Here is an 18066-nt window from a genome sequence, read left to right on the forward strand (position 1 = left end):
CCTAGCCCCTCTCCCTTGGGCTCAGCATCTCGCCTCCGCCTCGGCCCCGCCCCCTCTCTCACGCTAGTGGACTCTCCGGGGCAAAGGGGCGGGGATTGAGGTAGAGGACCCGGCTGTCCAGGCGCGTGCGCAGTAAGCGGCCTGGCGTCAGGGCGCCCAGCTGGCGGACCTGGCTGCAGGGGGGACGAAGCAAATGCCCCGCCCCTGCCGCACAAGCGGCGCGGCGGAGGGGGAGGAGGGGATGGGAGGGGCCAGCTGAGGCGCTTGCGTACTCGCGGCCTCGCCCGCGGCCCTTCGCCCGGGCCCCGCCCCCGGGCGAGGGGCGTCCAGCGCGCGTGCGCGACGGCGTCGGCGCCAGTTATTTCTGTCCCGCCCCTCGGCCGCGGCTCTTTCTGCGAGCGGGCGCGCGGGCGAGCGGTTGTGTGCGTGCCGCGTGGCGCTGGTTTTGGCCACCGCTAAGCAGGAGGCGTGGGCTTCGGCGTCCGCAGCCGACCGGGCAGCGGCCGGCCGGGCCTCGGCAGCGCCCCGCGCGCAGCGGGCGGCGGCCCAGGCGGCGCGTGGCGGCGCTCGGCCTCGCGGCGGCGGCGGCGGCCCAGCCGTTGGCGGCGAGCGCGTCTGCGCCTGCGCGGCGGGCCCCGCGCCCCTCCTCCCCCCTGGGCGCCCCCGGCGGCGTGTGAATGGCGGCTTCGGCGGCGGCAGCCTCGGCCGCGGCGGCGGCCGCCTCCGGCAGCCCGAGCCCGGGCGAGGGCTCGGCAGGCGCCGAGAAGCGCGCCGCCGCCTCCTCGGCCGCGGCCTCGGCGTCTGCCTCGGCGTCGGCGTCAGCATCGTCGCCCGCGGGGGGCGGCGGCGAGGCGCTGGAGCTGCTGGAGCACTGCGGCGTGTGCCGGGAGCGCCTGCGGCCCGAGAGGGAACCGCGCCTGCTACCCTGCCTGCACTCTGCCTGCAGCGCCTGCCTCGGGCCCGCGGCGCCAGCCGCAGCCAACAGCTCTGGGGACGGAGGCGCGGCGGGCGACGGTGCTGGTGAGTGCGGTCGGGCCGGGGGCGGCCCCTCCCCCACCTTGCAGCCTTTGATCTGGACGCGGCTCGGAGACTGGGGGTCGGTTCCCAGCGTGACGGTGGCGGGCCTCGCCTGGGCGAGAGGATCGGGTCCCGAACGGTGTTTGGCCAGACGGGTGCGGGCGGTGCGCTGAGATGGGGCGTCTGATTCAAGTCAGAGGGTTTGGTTCGTGCTCCCAGAGGAGAAACTCGGCCTGGCATGCAATGGAGGTTGGGGCCCGGCGGGGGGATGGCGTCGCAGTTCGGATGGGAACGTGCAATAGCTTGGTTTTTTTTGTTTTTCGCAGTGGTGGACTGTCCAGTGTGTAAGCAACAATGTTTCTCCAAAGACATTGTGGAGAATTATTTTATGCGCGACAGTGGCAGCAAGGCTGCCACCGACTCCCAGGATGCTAATCAGGTATATCCTGCCCCAGCAGCCCCCTGGAGGCCTCTGGCCATGGGTAGGGATCAGCATCCCAGTAGTTGGTACTAATTCCAGGTTTTACTTTCCCCACGTTTTAAGGCTTTGAGTAGCTGTTAAGGCCAAGGAAGGGCACCACTGCAGGTTGTGTCTCTTGCTTGTAAATGCAGATCTCTCTGGTGGTTTTGCTTCTTCTGACTCTGCCTTTGCCCAGCAGTGCTGCACTAGCTGTGAGGATAATGCCCCGGCCACCAGTTACTGTGTGGAGTGCTCTGAGCCGTTATGTGAGACGTGCGTGGAGGCGCACCAGCGGGTGAAGTACACCAAGGACCACACCGTGCGCTCCACTGGTACGCGACATGGAGGAGGCTGCGGGGCTGCTCTCCTGTGTGTCTTCAGCTGCTTATGATGCTGGTTGCTTTAGGGCGGAAGGGTTTGAGAGTTTCTGAGGGGCACCAACTGAAGGGCCTGAAGGCAGAACTGGAAAAGGGAATAGCTGGTGCTCCAGTGGGCAGTCTCTGCAGGTCCAGGTGCAGGGGGAGCGGTGCTAGGCAAGGAGGGAGGGGGGTGCACAGGGAACTTCGTTATGCCACAGGGGTTGTGTACAGAGGATTTGAGGAAGCTCATCCAGGAATCCCCAGGCAGGGGGTATGCCCTCATTGGTGGAGATGAGATACAGGGTGTCTGGGGACTTTTGTGAGGGGTTTCCTGATGTTCCTTGGTACCTGGTTTATGCCTGCAGGGAAAAGTGAGGCTTCTGGGTCACAGTGTTTAAGAAGCTGTGAGGAGTTCCCGTCGTGGCGCAGTGGTTAACGAATCCGAGTAGGAATCATGAGGTGACAAGTTCGGTCCTTGCCCTTGCTCAGTGGGTTAACGATCTGGCATTGCCGGGAGCTGTGGTGTAGGTTGCAGACGCAGTTTGGATCCCACGTTGCTGTGGCTCTGGTGTAGGCCAGCGGCTACAGCTCCGATTTGACCCCTAGCCTGGGAACCTCCACATGCCGCGGGAGCGGCCCAAGAAATGGCAAAAAGACCAAAAAAAAAAAAAAAGCTGTGAGGGCCTCCAGACCGTCACTCACCAGTGAGTGCTGGGAGTGTTTCTAATCGTGGGCCATGGCTGAGTTAGGTATTTCCAGTTTTCTCTGGATGTGCTTGCAGTGGTATGAAGAGGGGCTTGGGCTTGGGCTCGGGCTCGGTTTTTGGTCCAGACTCCCCACACATGGCCTTTTGGTAGTTGGGCCATATGTCTTCCAGCCCAGAGGTCAGTTTTGATGGGAAAACATGGCTGGAGGTGGTTGTTCTGGGGCGTGAGGATCCAGGAGAAAATGGCAGGGACCCCAGGGGGTCCTGGGTTCCAGGCAAAGGTCAAGGTGCAGGAGAGGGTGGCGTTGGAGGACCTGAGCCGTGGCTGACGGATGTTATTTATGTCTCAGGCTGGGTTGGTGTGATTGGGACCCAGGAGGAGAGAGAGGATTGGATGTTCTTAAGTAGTTTTCTAATGGCAACAGGCTTTGTTGGGGGGACGGGTGCTATCACTGTGGTATATTGGTCTTTTTTCTTTTTTTTGCTCTTTTTTGAGTGCTGTTCCTGCATATAGAATCACTAAGCCAGGGATCAGATCTGAGTCCTAGTCTTGATCTACGCTATGTCAACACCACATCTTTTAACCCCCTGTGCTGGCCAGGGCTCAAACCTGAGTCCTTGTGCTGTATAGATGCACAGCAGGAACTCCTGGTGTATTAGGTACTCTGAGTACTAGGACCTTTTTCTAGGGAGGGAGCCTGACACTTTCCAGGATCTTGGTCTGACATCTCATCACTTTAGCCTGAGAAGGCATTGTTAGGCATCTTGTGGGTTGATAAGAGGGTTCCTTTTGCCAGAAAAGAGACGGGTGGTCACCAAGCATGGCTTCCAAGGAAAATGTACTTGACAGTGTGTTTAGGCCCTGATTTGCTTTTTGACTGTGCCAGAAAACAAGTATTCTGTGTGTTGCGATGCCACAATAGCCAGAATCCCTTCCTGTGCTTGACAGAACCTTGTGAGCAGAGGAGAAAAGAACCCAGTGTGAGAGGAGCTCAGAGGTGGAGGAACTCCGCCTGGAGTCAGCTGGGCTGTCGTAGCTGGGACAGTGGGAGGTCTCTGGTCAAGCCCATCATCCTTACGCTTTTTTTTTTTTAGCTTTTTTTAGGGCAGCACCCGCAATATATGGAAGTCCCCAGGCTAGGGGTCGAATCAGCTGTAGCCTGCCTACGCCACAGCCACGGCAACATGGGATCTGAGCTGCGTCTGCGACCTACACCACAGCTCATGGCAACACCGGATCCTTGACCTGTAGAGCGAGGCCAGGGATTGCATCTGCATGCTCTCGGGTACTAGTCGGGTTCATTACCACGGAGCCACAACGGGAACACTCCCGCTTTTTTTTTTGTTCTTATTGGCCACACCTGAGGCATGTGGAAGTTCCCAGGCCAGGGATCAAACCCAGGCCATGGTAGTGCCACAGCGTCATTCCAGGTTGCAGCAGTGACAACACTGGTTCCTTGATCCATTGAGCCACAGAGAATTTGTCATCCTTACACTTAAAGTCGTTACTTGCAGAGGCTGCAAGGAGGAGGGTGCAGTTCGCTCTGTCAGGCTTAGGCCGGTGGGTTTTGAGAGAGAAGATCTGGGTGGGTTTTCTGTCCACTGCCACAGGCCCTCTGGGTTTTCCCACCTGCTGGTCCAGGCTTGCAGGACAGGCAGGAGGTGGGGCCTTAAGCTCCACCTGCTGCTCGGGTTGGAGGTGGCTGAGGATGAGCTCCAGCTTGATGGTTCCCTCCCCCAGGACCAGCCAAGTCGAGGGACGGTGAGCGCACGGTATACTGCAGCGTGCACAAGCACGAGCCCCTCGTGCTGTTCTGCGAGAGCTGCGACACTCTCACCTGCCGGGACTGCCAGCTCAACGCCCACAAGGACCACCAGTGAGTCCTGAGGCGTGGTGAGGGGGTGCTGCCCGTTCCTGTGCTGGGTGCCCGGCCCACCTTTGTCTGCCCTCAGGTACCAGTTCCTGGAGGATGCAGTGAGGAACCAGCGAAAGCTCCTGGCCTCACTGGTGAAGCGCCTCGGGGACAAGCATGCGACGTTGCAGAAGAACACCAAGGAGGTTCGCAGCTCGTAAGTGTGGGTGCCAGGGCTGTGGGGCAGTCCCTGGGCGAGCACCGGCCGCACTGGGCCTGACTGACCCGCTTGGCCCCCAGGATCCGCCAGGTGTCTGATGTGCAGAAGCGCGTGCAGGTGGACGTCAAGATGGCCATCCTGCAGATCATGAAGGAGCTGAATAAGCGGGGCCGCGTGCTGGTCAACGACGCCCAGGTACAGCCTGGGTGGTCCTCCTCTGCCGCCTGCTCCCCCCGCCTGTGGTGGGAGGCTGCCGCTGCCAGTCGGTGGCGGGTGGAAGTTGTGCTCTGCTCCTTCCCCGACCCCCATTCCACCTCCACCTGCAGAAGGTGACTGAGGGCCAGCAGGAGCGCCTGGAGCGCCAGCACTGGACCATGACTAAGATCCAGAAACACCAGGAACACATCCTGCGCTTTGCCTCCTGGGCTCTGGAGAGTGACAACAACACAGCCCTGCTCCTCTCCAAAAAGCTGGTGTGTGCTGTTGTTGGGTTCCAGGTGGGGGCCTCCCAGGACCGCGGGGGCTCTCTTGACTGCCCGTGTGCTCGTGTGCCCCCACTCCAGATCTACTTCCAGCTGCACCGGGCCCTCAAGATGATTGTGGACCCTGTGGAGCCACATGGCGAGATGAAGTTCCAGTGGGATCTCAACGCCTGGACCAAGAGTGCAGAGGCCTTCGGTGAGAGGTTTTGTCTTGCCCTTGTTGCTCTTGGTCACCCCAGCCAGCGGTGTCGTCTTAGGCTTGTTGTATCTCCGTAACTGCAGGCAAGATCGTGGCAGAACGTCCTGGCACCAACTCCACTGGCCCTGCACCCATGGCCCCTCCTCGGGCTCCAGGACCTTTGAGCAAGCAGACCTCTGGCAGCAGCCAGGTGAGCAGGGGAAGGGATCGGGAGAGGAGAGGGGCGTGGGGTCCTGTGTGGCGCCTGCCCGCTGAGGTTCCCTGCTTTGCCCACAGCCCATGGAGGTGCAGGAAGGCTATGGCTTCGGATCAGGTGAGTGGGTCTGTGCCCGGTGGGAGGGTGGGCTCCGCTGTTCTGTGTCCACCCCAACTTCTCCTTTTGTGTCCAAGCAGACGACCCCTACTCGAGTGCTGAGCCCCACGTGTCCGGGGTGAAGCGGTGAGTGTGGCCATCCTTTGGTGACCAGAGGGATGGAAGGGTCACAAGCACACGTGTACTCACACCAAGCCCCACCCACAGGTCCCGCTCAGGTGACGGCGAGGTGAGCGGCCTCATGCGCAAGGTGCCACGGGTGAGCCTCGAACGCCTGGACTTGGATCTCACCGCTGACAGCCAGCCGCCAGTCTTCAAGGTCTTCCCAGGCAGCACCACGGAGGACTACAACCTCATTGTCATCGAGCGAGGCGCTGCAGCTGCTGCTGCTGGACAACCTGGGACTGCAGCCCCTGGGGCTCCTGGGGCCCCGCCCCTGCCTGGCATGGCCATCGTCAAGGTGAGCCTGCCCTCCGTGTTCTTGGCTGGGGAAGGGATGCCATCAGCTGCCCAGGCTGGCACGTCGCTGAACATCCCTCATCCTTGCAGGAGGAAGAAACAGAGGCTGCCATTGGCGCTCCGCCTGCTGCCACTGAGGGCCAGGAGACCAAGCCTGTGCTGATGGCCCTGGCGGAGGGCCCTGGTGCCGAGGGCCCCCGCCTGGCCTCACCCAGTGGCAGCACCAGCTCAGGCTTGGAGGTGGTGGCTCCAGAGGGCACCTCAGCCCCAGCGGGTGGCCCAGGTGCCCTGGATGACAGTGCCACCATCTGCCGTGTCTGCCAGAAACCAGGTGACCTGGTCATGTGCAACCAGTGCGAGTTCTGCTTCCACCTGGATTGCCACCTGCCTGCCCTGCAGGATGTGCCAGGGTGCGAGGCTACGTGGGGTCTGCAGGGTGGAGGGCTGGGCTGGGTCCTCTGCAGCCCCTCATTCTCTGTTCCCCCCAGGGAGGAGTGGAGCTGCTCGCTCTGCCATGTGCTCCCTGACCTGAAGGAGGAGGATGGCAGCTTGAACCTTGATGGTGGAGACAGCACTGGCGTGGTGGCCAAGCTCTCGCCAGCCAACCAACAGGTGAGGGCGGGGGCCCACTCCCTTGGTTGGGCCAGCAGCCCCCACTCCCCCTTGATGTTCTGGTGTCCATGTAACATCCACAGAAGTGTGAGCGCGTCCTCCTGGCCCTCTTCTGCCATGAGCCCTGCAGGCCCCTTCACCAACTGGCTACCGACTCCACGTTCTCTCTGGTGAGTTTGGGACTTCGGAGGGTGAGAGGGAGGTGTGGGGGCTGCTTGGCCTCACCTTCCCCCCCCGGGGCTTCTCCCTGCAGGATCAGCCTGGCGGCACCCTGGACTTGACCCTGATCCGAGCCCGTCTCCAGGAGAAGTTGTCACCCCCCTACAGCTCCCCCCAGGAGTTTGCCCAGGACGTGGGCCGCATGTTCAAGCAGTTCAACAAGCTGACGGAGGTGAGCCGTTGGGGCAGGGACGCGTGTGGGAGAGAGGGGGCCGACGGCAGGGCGGCGGGAGGACGAGGACCCATCCGTCCACTGTCGTCTGCCTGGCAGGATAAGGCCGACGTGCAGTCCATCATTGGCCTGCAGCGCTTCTTTGAGACTCGCATGAACGAGGCCTTTGGTGACACCAAGTTCTCTGCTGTGCTGGTGGAGCCTCCGCCACTGAGCCTGCCGGGTGCTGGCCTGAGTGCCCAGGACCTGTCCAGTGGCCCCGGTGATGGCCCCTGAGGCTGGGTAGCCCCCAAGCTGGCCCAGCCTGGTTCTGTTCTCTGTCCTGTCACCCCTCTTCTCTCTCCTGTTCGTCTTACCTCCGGTGGCCTGGTCCCACTCCTTGGTGGCCCATACCCCAGCCCTTCACAATATGGTTTTTACTTCTGTGGATTTAATAAAAACTTCACCAGTTACTTAGGTTTTGGTTGGTGGGGGCAGTGGTCCTGGGGGCCTGGTCTCTATATATCCTTTCTCCCAAAGCCCTGACAAGCCAGTTAGGGGTGGGGTTCTCATTGCCAGCCATGCCACCCCTTCTAAGGGGTGGGGAAAAACCCCCTTTCCTCCTGGGCCCTTCCCAGTGTGGGGGCTGCCTTGGTGGAGAGGATGGTCCCGGGGCAGGTAGGCAGACCCAGGCTGGCCCGTGGCCCTTGCTAGTGCTTCCTTTCTCTGTCAGTGACCTGGGCTGGCTGAGACTGCTGCTGGGCTAAGCTGAGCCAGACACTATACCTGGGGTCCGGCCAGGCTTGGGTCTTAGGGTTGTGTCAGGGTATCTGCAGCGCCTCCCACCTCAGGGTGCTAGTGTTAGGCCAGGGCTTTGGAGACAGAAGGGGTGCCGGGCCACTATTCACAGCTGACCTTTACCTCCCAAGCCTTGAAAACCTGAGAGGGCTTGGCCTGTGCAGCTCCACCCAGACCAGCGGAGAACCCAGCCCACCCCTTCCCTACCCTAGGCTGCTCTGGTGCACGTGACGACGTGCCTGCCGCCCGAGGGTTCCCACTGTGGAGGCCCACATCAGGACAGTCACAAAGGCCCAGGCCTAGAGCTCAATCTCTTTTATTACAGAAGGTACAGTGAAAATGCTGGGCCATCTGCTGGTTCCCTGGGGTGGCAGAGGGAGCAGTCAGTCCCTTCGAAGGTTCTTGAGCCGCTCCTCCAGATCTGCGTCTGCATCGACTAGGGCGGAGGCTGCGGCCTCGGCCTTCTTCCCACTGGCAGCCACACTGAGGGAGCCTCCGGTGGAGGGGAGGTCTGCAGAGAGTGGGGATTAGGAAAAGAGCCCCTGCAACGGGGCGATGCTGGCAGGCGGGCAGGCAGGGCGGCACCTGTGGCTGGGCAGCGGGGAGGGTGGGACCCAAGGTTTTGAACACTCACTTGACAGCTCATCTGTCAGGCTCAACCCCAGCTCATCTAGGACCTGAGCCACGACGGCATCGCTAGGTAGGAAAAAAGCACTCTGTGAGGGCCGGGCACCTGGAGAGCCAGGCGTCCCTCCCCACCTTGCACCTGGGGGCTCCAAACCTCTCCTCCTCGTCCTCCTCGTCCCCCATGGCGTCGTCGATGGCGTCGTTCATCATCTCCTCCTTCATGTCCATGATCTCCGCCTGCCGCTCAAACTCCATCATGATCTTCTGGATCTGGGGCAGCTTGAGCTGGAAGTGGGAGGAGGGTGAGTCTGGCCCCGGGGGTCAGTGGGGGCAGGGAGTGGGGGTTGGGAGAGCCGCACCTGTCTGTTCATGGTGCCCATGGCCTTGGTGACGCCCTTCATGGCTTGTGCCATGGAGTTGTTAGACTTGAGCGTCTGGATCTTGAGGGACACGGCCTGGATGTTGGCCCGCATCAACACGAACTTGCGCACATACCGCCGGGTGCGCACCAGGTCTTTTGCCATGATGCGCACCGCATCCTGAGCAGTGGAGAAAGGCGGCAGGCAGCAAGCCTCAGGAACACGCCACGCTCCACCGTCCCCCTGCGCCCTCATGCACGGGTCTCCACCGCCCCGCAAGCTCCTATGTATGTAAGCTTTCCACCTTCTTGATCCAGAGAGGTGGGAAGAAGGTAGGGCCCGCTCTTGAGGGCTCCTTTCCCCTGCGTGTCTGCAGTCAACCCCCACTCCTGAACTTCCCTTCTGGCCAAAGGACGTGTCTCCCCTCCGCCTCACAGAGGCCCTCAGCTCTGGTATTAGCACGCCCAAAGCTCAGCTGGTGACTTCCTCCCCACCCTCCTGGCTTTGCCCATTCTGGATAATGGCACCTCGTCAACCCAGCGGCTCAGGAACAGGCTTTGCTCCCTAGTGGTTTGGGCTGCATCTGTCTCGCCAGTGTACCTCAAGTCACTTCTCTCTCGAAGTGAATCCTTCAACTCAGTAAATCCTTAGCGCGCAGCTCCCACTGTGGTCCACAACTGCAGGTGGTCTGGCCCACACCCACTCCCGGGCTGGCCTGTGCGCCCTCTGACACCTGCAGCTCAGACACACTTGATGCCTATGTCGTCACAGGCGCACTCTCTTCATTACTTGAGGTGCAGCTCCAACACCATCTCCTCAGAGGCGGTGTTTCTGGACCCTGAAACTAAGAAGGCCCCCCTCACCCCTTCACCCCCGTTTTCCTAGAAACACCCGCCTGTGGGTGTTCTGTCTGTCCCCCTTTGCTATAGTACCAGTGTGTGACCGGGGGATAGCACCTAGCTCTGTGTCCCAGCCTGTTCCTGACCGAGCTTACCATCTGGCCCTGCTTGGCCATCTTCTTGATGTCTGCAATGATCTTCTTCTCCTGGGTCTCTAGCTTCTGTCGCTCACGGTCCAGCTCTCGCATCGCACGATTCAGGGCGCGCTGGTTCTGGCGCAGCAGCTCCTCTGGCGTCTTCCGGCGCCCAAACAACAGGTCCATGGCCGCAGGAGCCCACCGGTGGGCCTGGGGCAAGTCTCGCTGCAAGGTGGAGTGGGGCCCAGAAAGGGGGCGGGGGGGGTAGGCAAAATGGAAAGAGGTGAGCAGGGTGAAGAGCGTGACTGGAAAGCAGAGTGGAGGAGCCGCAGGGACTTGGGTTAGGTCACCATAATGTGCCTACCGCAGCCCCTCCTCCATCACAGTGCCCCCAGGGAGGCGCAAGGCTTGTCTCCTCCAGACCCTGGGATAAGGTTCTGGAGTGTCCGATGGACTGAAACTGGGGATGATAGAATGAGAACGCACAGGAAGGGGGTGGGGTGGCGAGGGGGCCAACTGGGTCGCGGGGCTCAGGGACTGGACAGAAGACGGCCGCCGACGGGAGGGGGCAGAAGAGGTGGAAGCCGCGAGGGAAGCTGAGGGCGTCAGGATGGAGTTGGGACAGGGGTTCTGAGTGCCCAGGGACTCCGGGTGTGGAGAACACGGCTGGGGGACGCCGGAGACTCCCACACAGAGGATGAGAAACCGGGTGTGGGGGTGCCTTGTTTGCTCAAGAAAGTGGGGGGGTCTGGAGGACCGAAGGCAGGAGGGCACAGGCGACCCAGGGATGGGGCAGGGGCCCGGGGAGGGGCGAGGCTCTCCACACCTCGGCCAAGGCGCCCTCGTACGCCGCCGCCCACGCGCCCACCCAGGACCGGAGCCCCGGCGGGGCCACTCACCGGAGCTGGGACGGGGGTTCGCTTCCGCTTCCGGGTCACGCTCCTCTGGCTCGGCTCCCTGGAGCGCCCACCAACCACAGCCCCTCGGTTCTGTCGCCTCTGCCGTCGCCGCCGTTTCCGGATTAAACCACTTGACGTCACACGCTTCGCCGGCACCCGGAATGCTGGGAGGGGACAACAGCGCGCGTGCGCACGTACTGGGGAACGGCCGCCGCCGCCCCCCCCCGCGCATGCGCACCACCTTCCGCGTCTCCGCAGTAGGTCCGGGGTCTCAGGTTGAAGTCTGGCTTGAGGGAGCCGAGCCATGGTCGGAGTCCTGGTCCCCGCGGGGTTGGTGCACCTTCGGCGCCTTCCGCCCGGCGACCCGGAAGTCATGCATCCCACCCTGTCATCATAGGGCCCAGCTCATCTGAGGGACCCCGAATTCTGGTTCTGAAACTCAGGCACCTGCAACGCCAGGTGGGGTTCTCCTCCACCGGCCCGGCCCACCCATAGCACGGAAGGACTTAACAGAAGGTGCGGACTTTCCCCTCTGCTGGCTTACTGGATTCTGACCCTCTCTTATCCCCGAGTGGGATTTATCCTACTCAGCCGGAGGCGGGGGTCTGGTCCCCCCACCACTCCCAGGGCTGCCTCGCATACAGGGCCGAGGTGCTGCAATGTCACCCGTGACCACAACTCCCACCATTCCTGCTGCAGGAGCCCTGGTGGTATCACCTGACCCTCCCAGCCCACAAAAGGAAGAGGCAGAGGCCATGCAGTAACATTCCCCTTTAATAGCCTGGTGGGACCTCCAGTGGTGGAGGGGTGGGGTGCCGGGTTCCCGGCCATCCAGTCCCCTTGGCTACCCACCCCAGAGCCCAGTGTAGTGGGGCTGGACAGCACCCAGCGGGGGGCTAGACAAGCCAATTCATTTCCCATCGCTGAGCTGGTCGGGGGAGGCAGCGCCGACCTTAATCACATGGTGGTTTAAAAAAAAACAAACTAGGAGCGGGTGGCAGGGAGGGGTGGCAGGCCAGGGCATGGGATTCCCCCACCGGCTCTCCCATGCCCCCCCCCACCTGTGGCCCCCAATAAATATCTTTAGGGGATGCCCGGGCTAGTGACCCCGGCAGGGGTGGGTAGGCGCCAACCCTATTTCAGGCAGCGCTCGAAGTAGGTGGAGCCGATATAGCCACCCCGCATGGAGCGCTGCACGTTCTGCTCAAACAGCCTCCGGTTGTTCTGCAGGACCTCGGCGGCCTCCTTGTTCAGTGGGTCTTCAGGGTTGGGCTCCTGTGGCCAGCAGGGGTGGGGGGTCAACAAGCCCAAGGGGCAGAGGGCCAACCTTCCCCAGTCCCAGCCCCCAACTCTACTCACCAAGAAGAGATACTGCAGGCCATAAATTATGGAGTTTATCGTAAGGACTGGCTTCCAGTCCTCTCTGTGGGCAGACAGCATCATGGTCAAGGGCTGGTGAGTGGGCAGCTGCCACAGACCCTGCTGGGACTGGACAGGTCAAGCCCAGGGCATGGGACAGTGTGAATGTGAGAAGCTAGTGGGAGGGTGCAGAGGACAGGCCAGGGAGAAAGCCAAGGTCAAGCCATGAGGAGGAGATGAAGAGACAGGGACAGAGACCACAAGGGGGAGTGAAGGGGCAGAGACAGGTGCAGTGCAAGGCCATGAAGGGGGCCTGGCGGGCAGGGCTGGAGAGCAGCGGAGGGCTAGTGCCCTCACCTGAGGATGTTGAGGCAGACGTTGCCCTCGAGGTCAATGTTGGGGTGATAAACCATCGTCTCACACTTCACCTTGGGGGGGTCATGCGGGTAACCCTGGCCCACCTGGCTCCAGGAAGAGAGAGGGGAGGTGGCTAGTGCCCCAGCAGTGTCTGGCTAGAGCCTCCGCTGCTGCCTCCTCAGCCCAAGGAGCCACCCCTGTCCACCTGGAACTCACCTTAAAACTGAACACAAACTTCCCGCTCTTGTAGAAGCCCTGTGAGGGAAGAGAAGAGGAAGTAGGACTCCATCACCCCATCCTGCAGGGCCAGGCGGGTGAACCAGGTATTCCCACTTGAGGAAACGCAGTGGAGGGTGCCCTCACCTCATCAGGACAGATAACCAGCTTGAAGTTGAGGAGGTCGTCTGGATCTGAAAAACTGATGTCACACGTCTTGGGCAGATTCAGCTCGTTTATGTCTGGGTTTACACAGCAGAGAAAGGAAATAGAAAGGAAGGTGCTCAGAAAAGGGGCTGGCGTCAGCAGAGCTCCCACTGCCTCTGCCAGGGCTCGAAGGGGCCTCTCCTGGGCGGTGGGCCACATCCCCAACCCCCTCCCTGCTCTTTCTGCTCCCCAATCCCCAGGTAGGGTCTTGTGGATCTACACTGCAAACTTGCATGTTTAATCGTGGCTGTACCTGAGCTTCTTGCCCAGAGTAAGCTCCAGCGTTTCTGAGTCCACAGCCCTAAGTCCCAGGTCCCAGCACCTGGGTCCCTCCAACCCAACTCCCAAATGCCCCATCAAGCCCCTGACTACCCCACACCCAGGATCCCTGGCCATAACCTCTACTTTCTAAAGGAGTCCCCACTCAAGGAACTTATTCCTCCCCACCCCCCAAATCACTCCCTCCACCAATCCCCAGCCCCACCGTTCATCTACATCTTGCTTGTCATCCCAAACCCAAGTACCCACCTGACCCTCAGATCCATGGGTCCCCAGCCCTCCTATCCACACCACTCTGACTATAAGATTACCTGCATCTCCAGCGTGATGGTTTAAACTCAACCTTTCTCTTTCTCTAATCTCTGGCACACACTATCCCTCTCCTCCTCGTGTCACCCCAAAGCCAAACTGCCATGTGACTGCCCCCAGACCCAGGAATGCCAGGACTCAAACCTACTTCACCACGTCTGACTCTTGATTCCTAATGGCTCCAGCATAAAACACTGTCTCTCACTCCATTCCTCAATCCCGGCCCCCGCTATCTGTATCTCCTCTGCCTGTCATCCAGGTTCCCGTCTGATCCCCAGACTCTCGAATCCCTAGTCCTCCCCCTCCACTGCGTGACCCTCAGATTCCCGGTTCCTAGTATCAAACACCTGGCATTCGGAATTCCCTAAACGCCCCATCCTAGGCCTCCCATCTCTGACCCCTCCAATGACTGTATTACCCCCCAACCCCCACTCCCAGGGCCCCGATCTCCAATCCCCACATCCGCAACCCCATTTCTGACATCTCTGACCCCCCTGGCGACCACATCACCCCCACCCAGGCCCTGACCTCCGACCTCCACCCTCATCCCCCGACCTCCTACCCTTCTGGATCCGCAACTGCGCCGCCGACGCCTTCTTGCTGCTGCCCTTGGTGCCGCCCGCCGACTCCTCCTCCTTCTTCTGCTGCTTCAGCGAGAACAGCTTGATCATCCTGCCGCCGCCGCCGCTGCCGCCGCTGCGGGGCCCGGGACCCCGGCCACCCGGCCCCCCGCCGCCGCCCGCGCCGCCTCCGCCACTCGGACCCGCCGCCGCGGCCTTCTTGGCTGCTGCCGCCACCCGCCCGGCCTGCCGCGCCGCTCCGCGCCCACCGCGCGGCCCGCGTCGGCTCCCGTAGTCGGCTCCGGCCTGGCCCGGCGCCTCGGGCTCGCTCGGCAGCGCTCGGGCCCACTCGGCTGTCCTCGGGCCCGCTCGGCCCCGCCCCACCCCGCCGCTCCCTCCTCCCCTTCGCCCACTTTGGTGCCCTGAGGCCCAGCTGCTGCCGCGGACGCCGGCTTCTCTGGCTACGCCGCTGGCGCGCTCCCTCGCTCCCTCCGCGAGGGGCGTCTGCGGCTAGAGGTGGAAGGGGGGAGGCGAGGGCCTCGGGGGAGGCGGCCGCGTACGGAAGGAGGGTCGGCTTCCGCGGCAGCGGCGGCTTCGGCGCGGAGGTCTGCAACGGCCTCGGGCGCCCCACCGCTTCGGATATTTCCGCCGCCTGCCCGCCTCGGCTCTTCCCGCCCGCCCTGCTCTGTGCGCCTGCGCAGCAGCCGTCGCCGCCGCCGCCCCTCTGCCTTGCTTCTCGGTGGGACTGGGGATCGGGCTGCTTCGGCTAGGCTCGGGCATTTCCGTCCGTGCAGACCGTCCCGCGGTCACTTCCGGGGACGCCCGCGGAGCCAGGGAGGGGGCGGTGCTGCGGACGTCTTTAAGTGGGGCAGATGCGGACCGCTTCATTTGCGGTCCAGCCATTCCCATCTGCAGTCGTGCGGACGGCAGCGAAGGTGGGTCAAACAAGGTGCTTGCCCCTGCGGGTCATAGGCTGAGGCAGGGTCAGGGCCAGAGCCTGAGCAAGGCCAGGATGTTGCCTAGAGGGTGCGGGGTCCAGCACCTTCCGTGTCCCCTTGCAAACCGAAGAACCCGCTCGCAGAGACTCCGGTTTAGGTAAACTAACGAATAAAACATGTACTGTGGCAGAGAATAGCAAGCACTGCGAAAATTTACACGGGAGACGGAACATGGGGCAGGGCCTCCCAGCGCGGGTCCCCTGTTTGGCAGAGGCGCCATACGCCCTTTCGAGGTGTGCGTGCTGTGGGCGGGGCTAGCCTCCCCTCCAATCACAGTTCAACGTGCCTCGGTGGGCGGGACGGGAGGAAGTGCCGAAGGATTCACCGACTTCCGGATGTTACCACGGGTACTGTCAGGCGGTGAGCGCCGTAGAGAGGGCTGGTCCGGGCGGGCGACCCGGCTCGTGGGCCGGCCGGGGCTCTGCGCTTCAGCCTTCTCACGTCCGAATGCGGCTCCCGTCGCCTGTTCCATTCCGTCACTGCGGCCATGTGCCGCCATTACCGAGGCATTTTGTGGGAAGTAGTCCCGGCGCGGCGCTGGGGGCCGGCAGGCGCGGTCCTTGGCCTCCTCTTGTCGGGCGATCGGGCTCCGTCCTCACCCCAGGAAGTCGCTTCCATCCCTTCGGGTCTTGGTCTGGCCTCCATCCCGGGCCCAGCCTCCTCGGAGGCCCTGCCCAGGCACCCTCGGCGTCCTTGGGCTCCGTGGACTGGATCCCAGTGTTGTCTGCGCAGCCGCTTTCCCTTTCGGTCCTTCCATTCGCCTTCCACCATCCCAGAAGCTTCTTTCGGCTTTCTAGTCCTAGCCTCACAGTCCCAGTGTGGTTGACTCCCTTGAGAGCTGAGTGTTGGAGAGGCGCCAGGGTGAGGACGAGGAACCAGAAGCCTCAAACAGCTCAGGTTTTGGGGGGTTGACAAGCTTGCAATCATCCTAGCTTCAGGCTTCGGACATGGCTGGCCCTGGGACCCGGAGGCCCCCTCTGGACTCAGTTTCCATCCTCCTCTATCCCTTCCTCCGTTCTTTTCACCCACTGTGCTCTTAACTGATTGTTTTTGTACAGGACATGAGGGTTGATGACTGTCTCGCGGTTTACCAAGTCTCGGCGTAGTTTCAATTGTCCAGGTTACTTCATGTGTCCACTAGTCAGGCCAGTTGCTGGGGCCCTTCAGCTCAGGTCCCATTTGGTGATGGGGTATTGGTTCCCTGGAGAGGTGACACTGGACTAGTCAAAGCTATGATCTTGGTCTTGTGGCTTCCCATGAAACAGTAGCTAAGACTTAACCATGGAGCAAAATGCTGGGCAAAGGGGACTGTGGTGTCTGGACCAGGGAGGAGGGGATGGCCTAACTGTGGCGGGGCACTGGGTTGGAAGTGATGGAGCTAAGCTGTATGTTCCTTGTTGCCCTTGTGGCACAGGGACACAGGTGATTTGGGTAGCACATGTGCCTGTATCCCGTGGGCCTGCAGCCTCTCAGACAGCACAAAGCTTCACCCAGGCAGGTCAGGGCCAGTGCCCTGGAGTGACTGTGCAGAACGTGGCTGGTGAGTTGTGAGGGTGGACGTGCACCCAGGGTTGTTATCATGGTTTTGAGAGTTGACACCGGGAAGAAAGGGTCTGTTTTGGGAATGAGGGAGCAGGAGCAGTCTGGAAAAGGGGGCTGAAGGGCTGTGGGCCTCCAGCCTAGACATGGATGGCTACGATCAGAATGGTGATGGGAGATGGAGAGGAGTGGATAGATTCGGGAGGCTGGGGTTTGGGTGAGAATGGATGGATGTGGCATGGAGAGGCTGGGCTTGGGAGTGAACAGTGTGGGCACAGGTACAGTCAGTCCAGGACAGGCTGGGCACTGTTGTGGGTTTCTTAGATGACCAGGGCTTGGTATCCCTCTTCTGGGTTCCTCCTATGGTTCTGGCCCAGTGGGGCCAAGGGGTCATTCTTTCCCTGCCCTCAGCCCTTGGATTCTCAGCCCGCAGCCACATGATTGGATTAGTGTCCCACCAACTGCAGAAATGGCTTTTCATGGACGGTTCTTACAAAGCCGTTTGTGTTTATTTCTTAGGGCTGGTTCGGCAGGTGGGTCTTTGGACTTCTCAGGGCTTTAGGTGTGGGGCCCTGGCTGAATGGCTCCATACTTTTCATGGTCATCGTAATTTTTCCTCTGAGGAATTTTTTTTTTTTTTCCTGTCTTTTTAAAGCTGCACCCATGGCATATGGAGGTTCCCAGGCTAGGGGTCTAATCGGAGCTGTTGCTGCCGGCCTACGCCAGAGCCACAGCAACACCAGATCCAAGCTGTGTCTGCGACCTACACCACAGCTCACGGCAACACTGGATCCTTAACCCACTGAGCAAGGCCAGGGATTGAACCTGCAACTTCATGGTTCCTAGTCAGATTTATTTCTGCTGCACCAAGACGGGAACTCCAATTTCATGTTTTTATGTAGTTGTATCGAGACAGATTTCCCTTCGTGATCAACAGGAAGATGACCAAAGATGAGAGCTTTCTTGTTCTCGTTGTGTCTGATTATAAAAGTCACATAAGCTTGTAAAAAAAAAAAATCCATGTTACCGGATTTAGAAAGTTCCGGGAGCATCTCTCCAACCTGAGACCGCTAGCTCCCTCAGTGTTCGCTCCTGTGCCCTCCCTGCTCTGATTCTCTCAGCCGCTTCACACCTTCCTCTCCCCTCTGATTCTGCAGATCCCAGACCAGAAGTCCCCTTTGTGGTCAGAGAGAACAGTGGGTGCCGTCAAAGGGCTCAGGGGCTGCCCCCCACCCCAGCGCCCACGTGCTACACAGGAGTGCTCCTGCGTCGGGGAACTGCTGACTTTGCCAGATACAGTGGATGCCAGAGTGACTGGTCTGGCTGGGCCAGAGTAGTGGGGAGTGGGGAAAGGAGAGATTTAGGGGAGGAGAGGAAGCGGGGCTGAGGCAGGGAGCAAGCGTTCTCTAGCGTTTCCTTAGGAAGCTCTGGCCTAGGCTGGCTTGTCTTTCCTGATACAGGGCCCAAGTCTTGTGGGAGTCAGAGTGACCCAGAGTGGCAGGGGAAGGTCCAGATGCACTTCTAGAAGAAGCC

General features: G+C 61.2%; 3 protein-coding genes across 6 annotated transcripts; 1 reads left to right on the forward strand and 2 right to left on the reverse strand.

Moving 5' to 3' along the window:
- Positions 1 to 160: 160 nt before the first annotated feature.
- TRIM28 (tripartite motif containing 28) lies at positions 161 to 7523 on the forward strand. Of its 2 annotated transcripts, none has more exons than XM_047790895.1 (17): positions 161 to 1020; positions 1344 to 1456; positions 1677 to 1809; positions 4284 to 4419; positions 4496 to 4612; positions 4696 to 4810; positions 4942 to 5088; positions 5179 to 5293; positions 5380 to 5486; positions 5573 to 5609; positions 5687 to 5735; positions 5817 to 6069; positions 6159 to 6478; positions 6557 to 6680; positions 6764 to 6850; positions 6934 to 7071; positions 7171 to 7523. In XM_047790895.1, exons 1-17 carry the CDS (start codon positions 678 to 680, stop codon positions 7345 to 7347), a joined length of 2511 nt encoding a protein of 836 aa, XP_047646851.1. In that variant the 5' UTR covers positions 161 to 677; the 3' UTR covers positions 7348 to 7523. The 2 variants fall into 2 exon arrangements, with proteins under 2 accessions (XP_047646851.1, XP_047646852.1); XM_047790896.1 differs by having other exon boundaries at positions 663 to 1020; positions 5690 to 5735.
- Positions 7524 to 8148: 625 nt separating this feature from the next.
- Positions 8149 to 11319, reverse strand: CHMP2A (charged multivesicular body protein 2A). 3 transcript variants are annotated; one of them, XM_047790941.1, is made up of 6 exons: positions 10710 to 11319; positions 9829 to 10035; positions 8835 to 9014; positions 8630 to 8760; positions 8483 to 8544; positions 8149 to 8359 (listed from the first exon to the last, which is right to left on the reverse strand). In XM_047790941.1, the coding sequence occupies exons 1-6, from the start codon at positions 11082 to 11084 to the stop codon at positions 8232 to 8234; spliced, it is 1083 nt and encodes a 360-aa protein (XP_047646897.1). In that variant the 5' UTR covers positions 11085 to 11319; the 3' UTR covers positions 8149 to 8231. The 3 variants fall into 3 exon arrangements, with proteins under 3 accessions (XP_047646897.1, XP_047646900.1, XP_047646898.1); XM_047790944.1 differs by lacking the exon at positions 10710 to 11319 and adding an exon at positions 10637 to 10688; XM_047790942.1 differs by lacking the exon at positions 8835 to 9014.
- A 146-nt stretch (positions 11320 to 11465) lies between these two features.
- On the reverse strand, positions 11466 to 14664 carry UBE2M (ubiquitin conjugating enzyme E2 M). The gene is made up of 6 exons (XM_047790954.1): positions 13999 to 14664; positions 12789 to 12883; positions 12642 to 12680; positions 12426 to 12529; positions 12069 to 12132; positions 11466 to 11984 (listed from the first exon to the last, which is right to left on the reverse strand). Exons 1-6 carry the CDS (start codon positions 14105 to 14107, stop codon positions 11844 to 11846), a joined length of 552 nt encoding a protein of 183 aa, XP_047646910.1. The 5' UTR covers positions 14108 to 14664; the 3' UTR covers positions 11466 to 11843.
- Between the last annotated feature and the right edge of the window lie 3402 nt (positions 14665 to 18066).

This window comes from Phacochoerus africanus, chromosome 8 (genome assembly GCF_016906955.1).
Source record: "Phacochoerus africanus isolate WHEZ1 chromosome 8, ROS_Pafr_v1, whole genome shotgun sequence".
Classification (NCBI taxonomy): domain Eukaryota; kingdom Metazoa; phylum Chordata; class Mammalia; order Artiodactyla; family Suidae; genus Phacochoerus; species Phacochoerus africanus.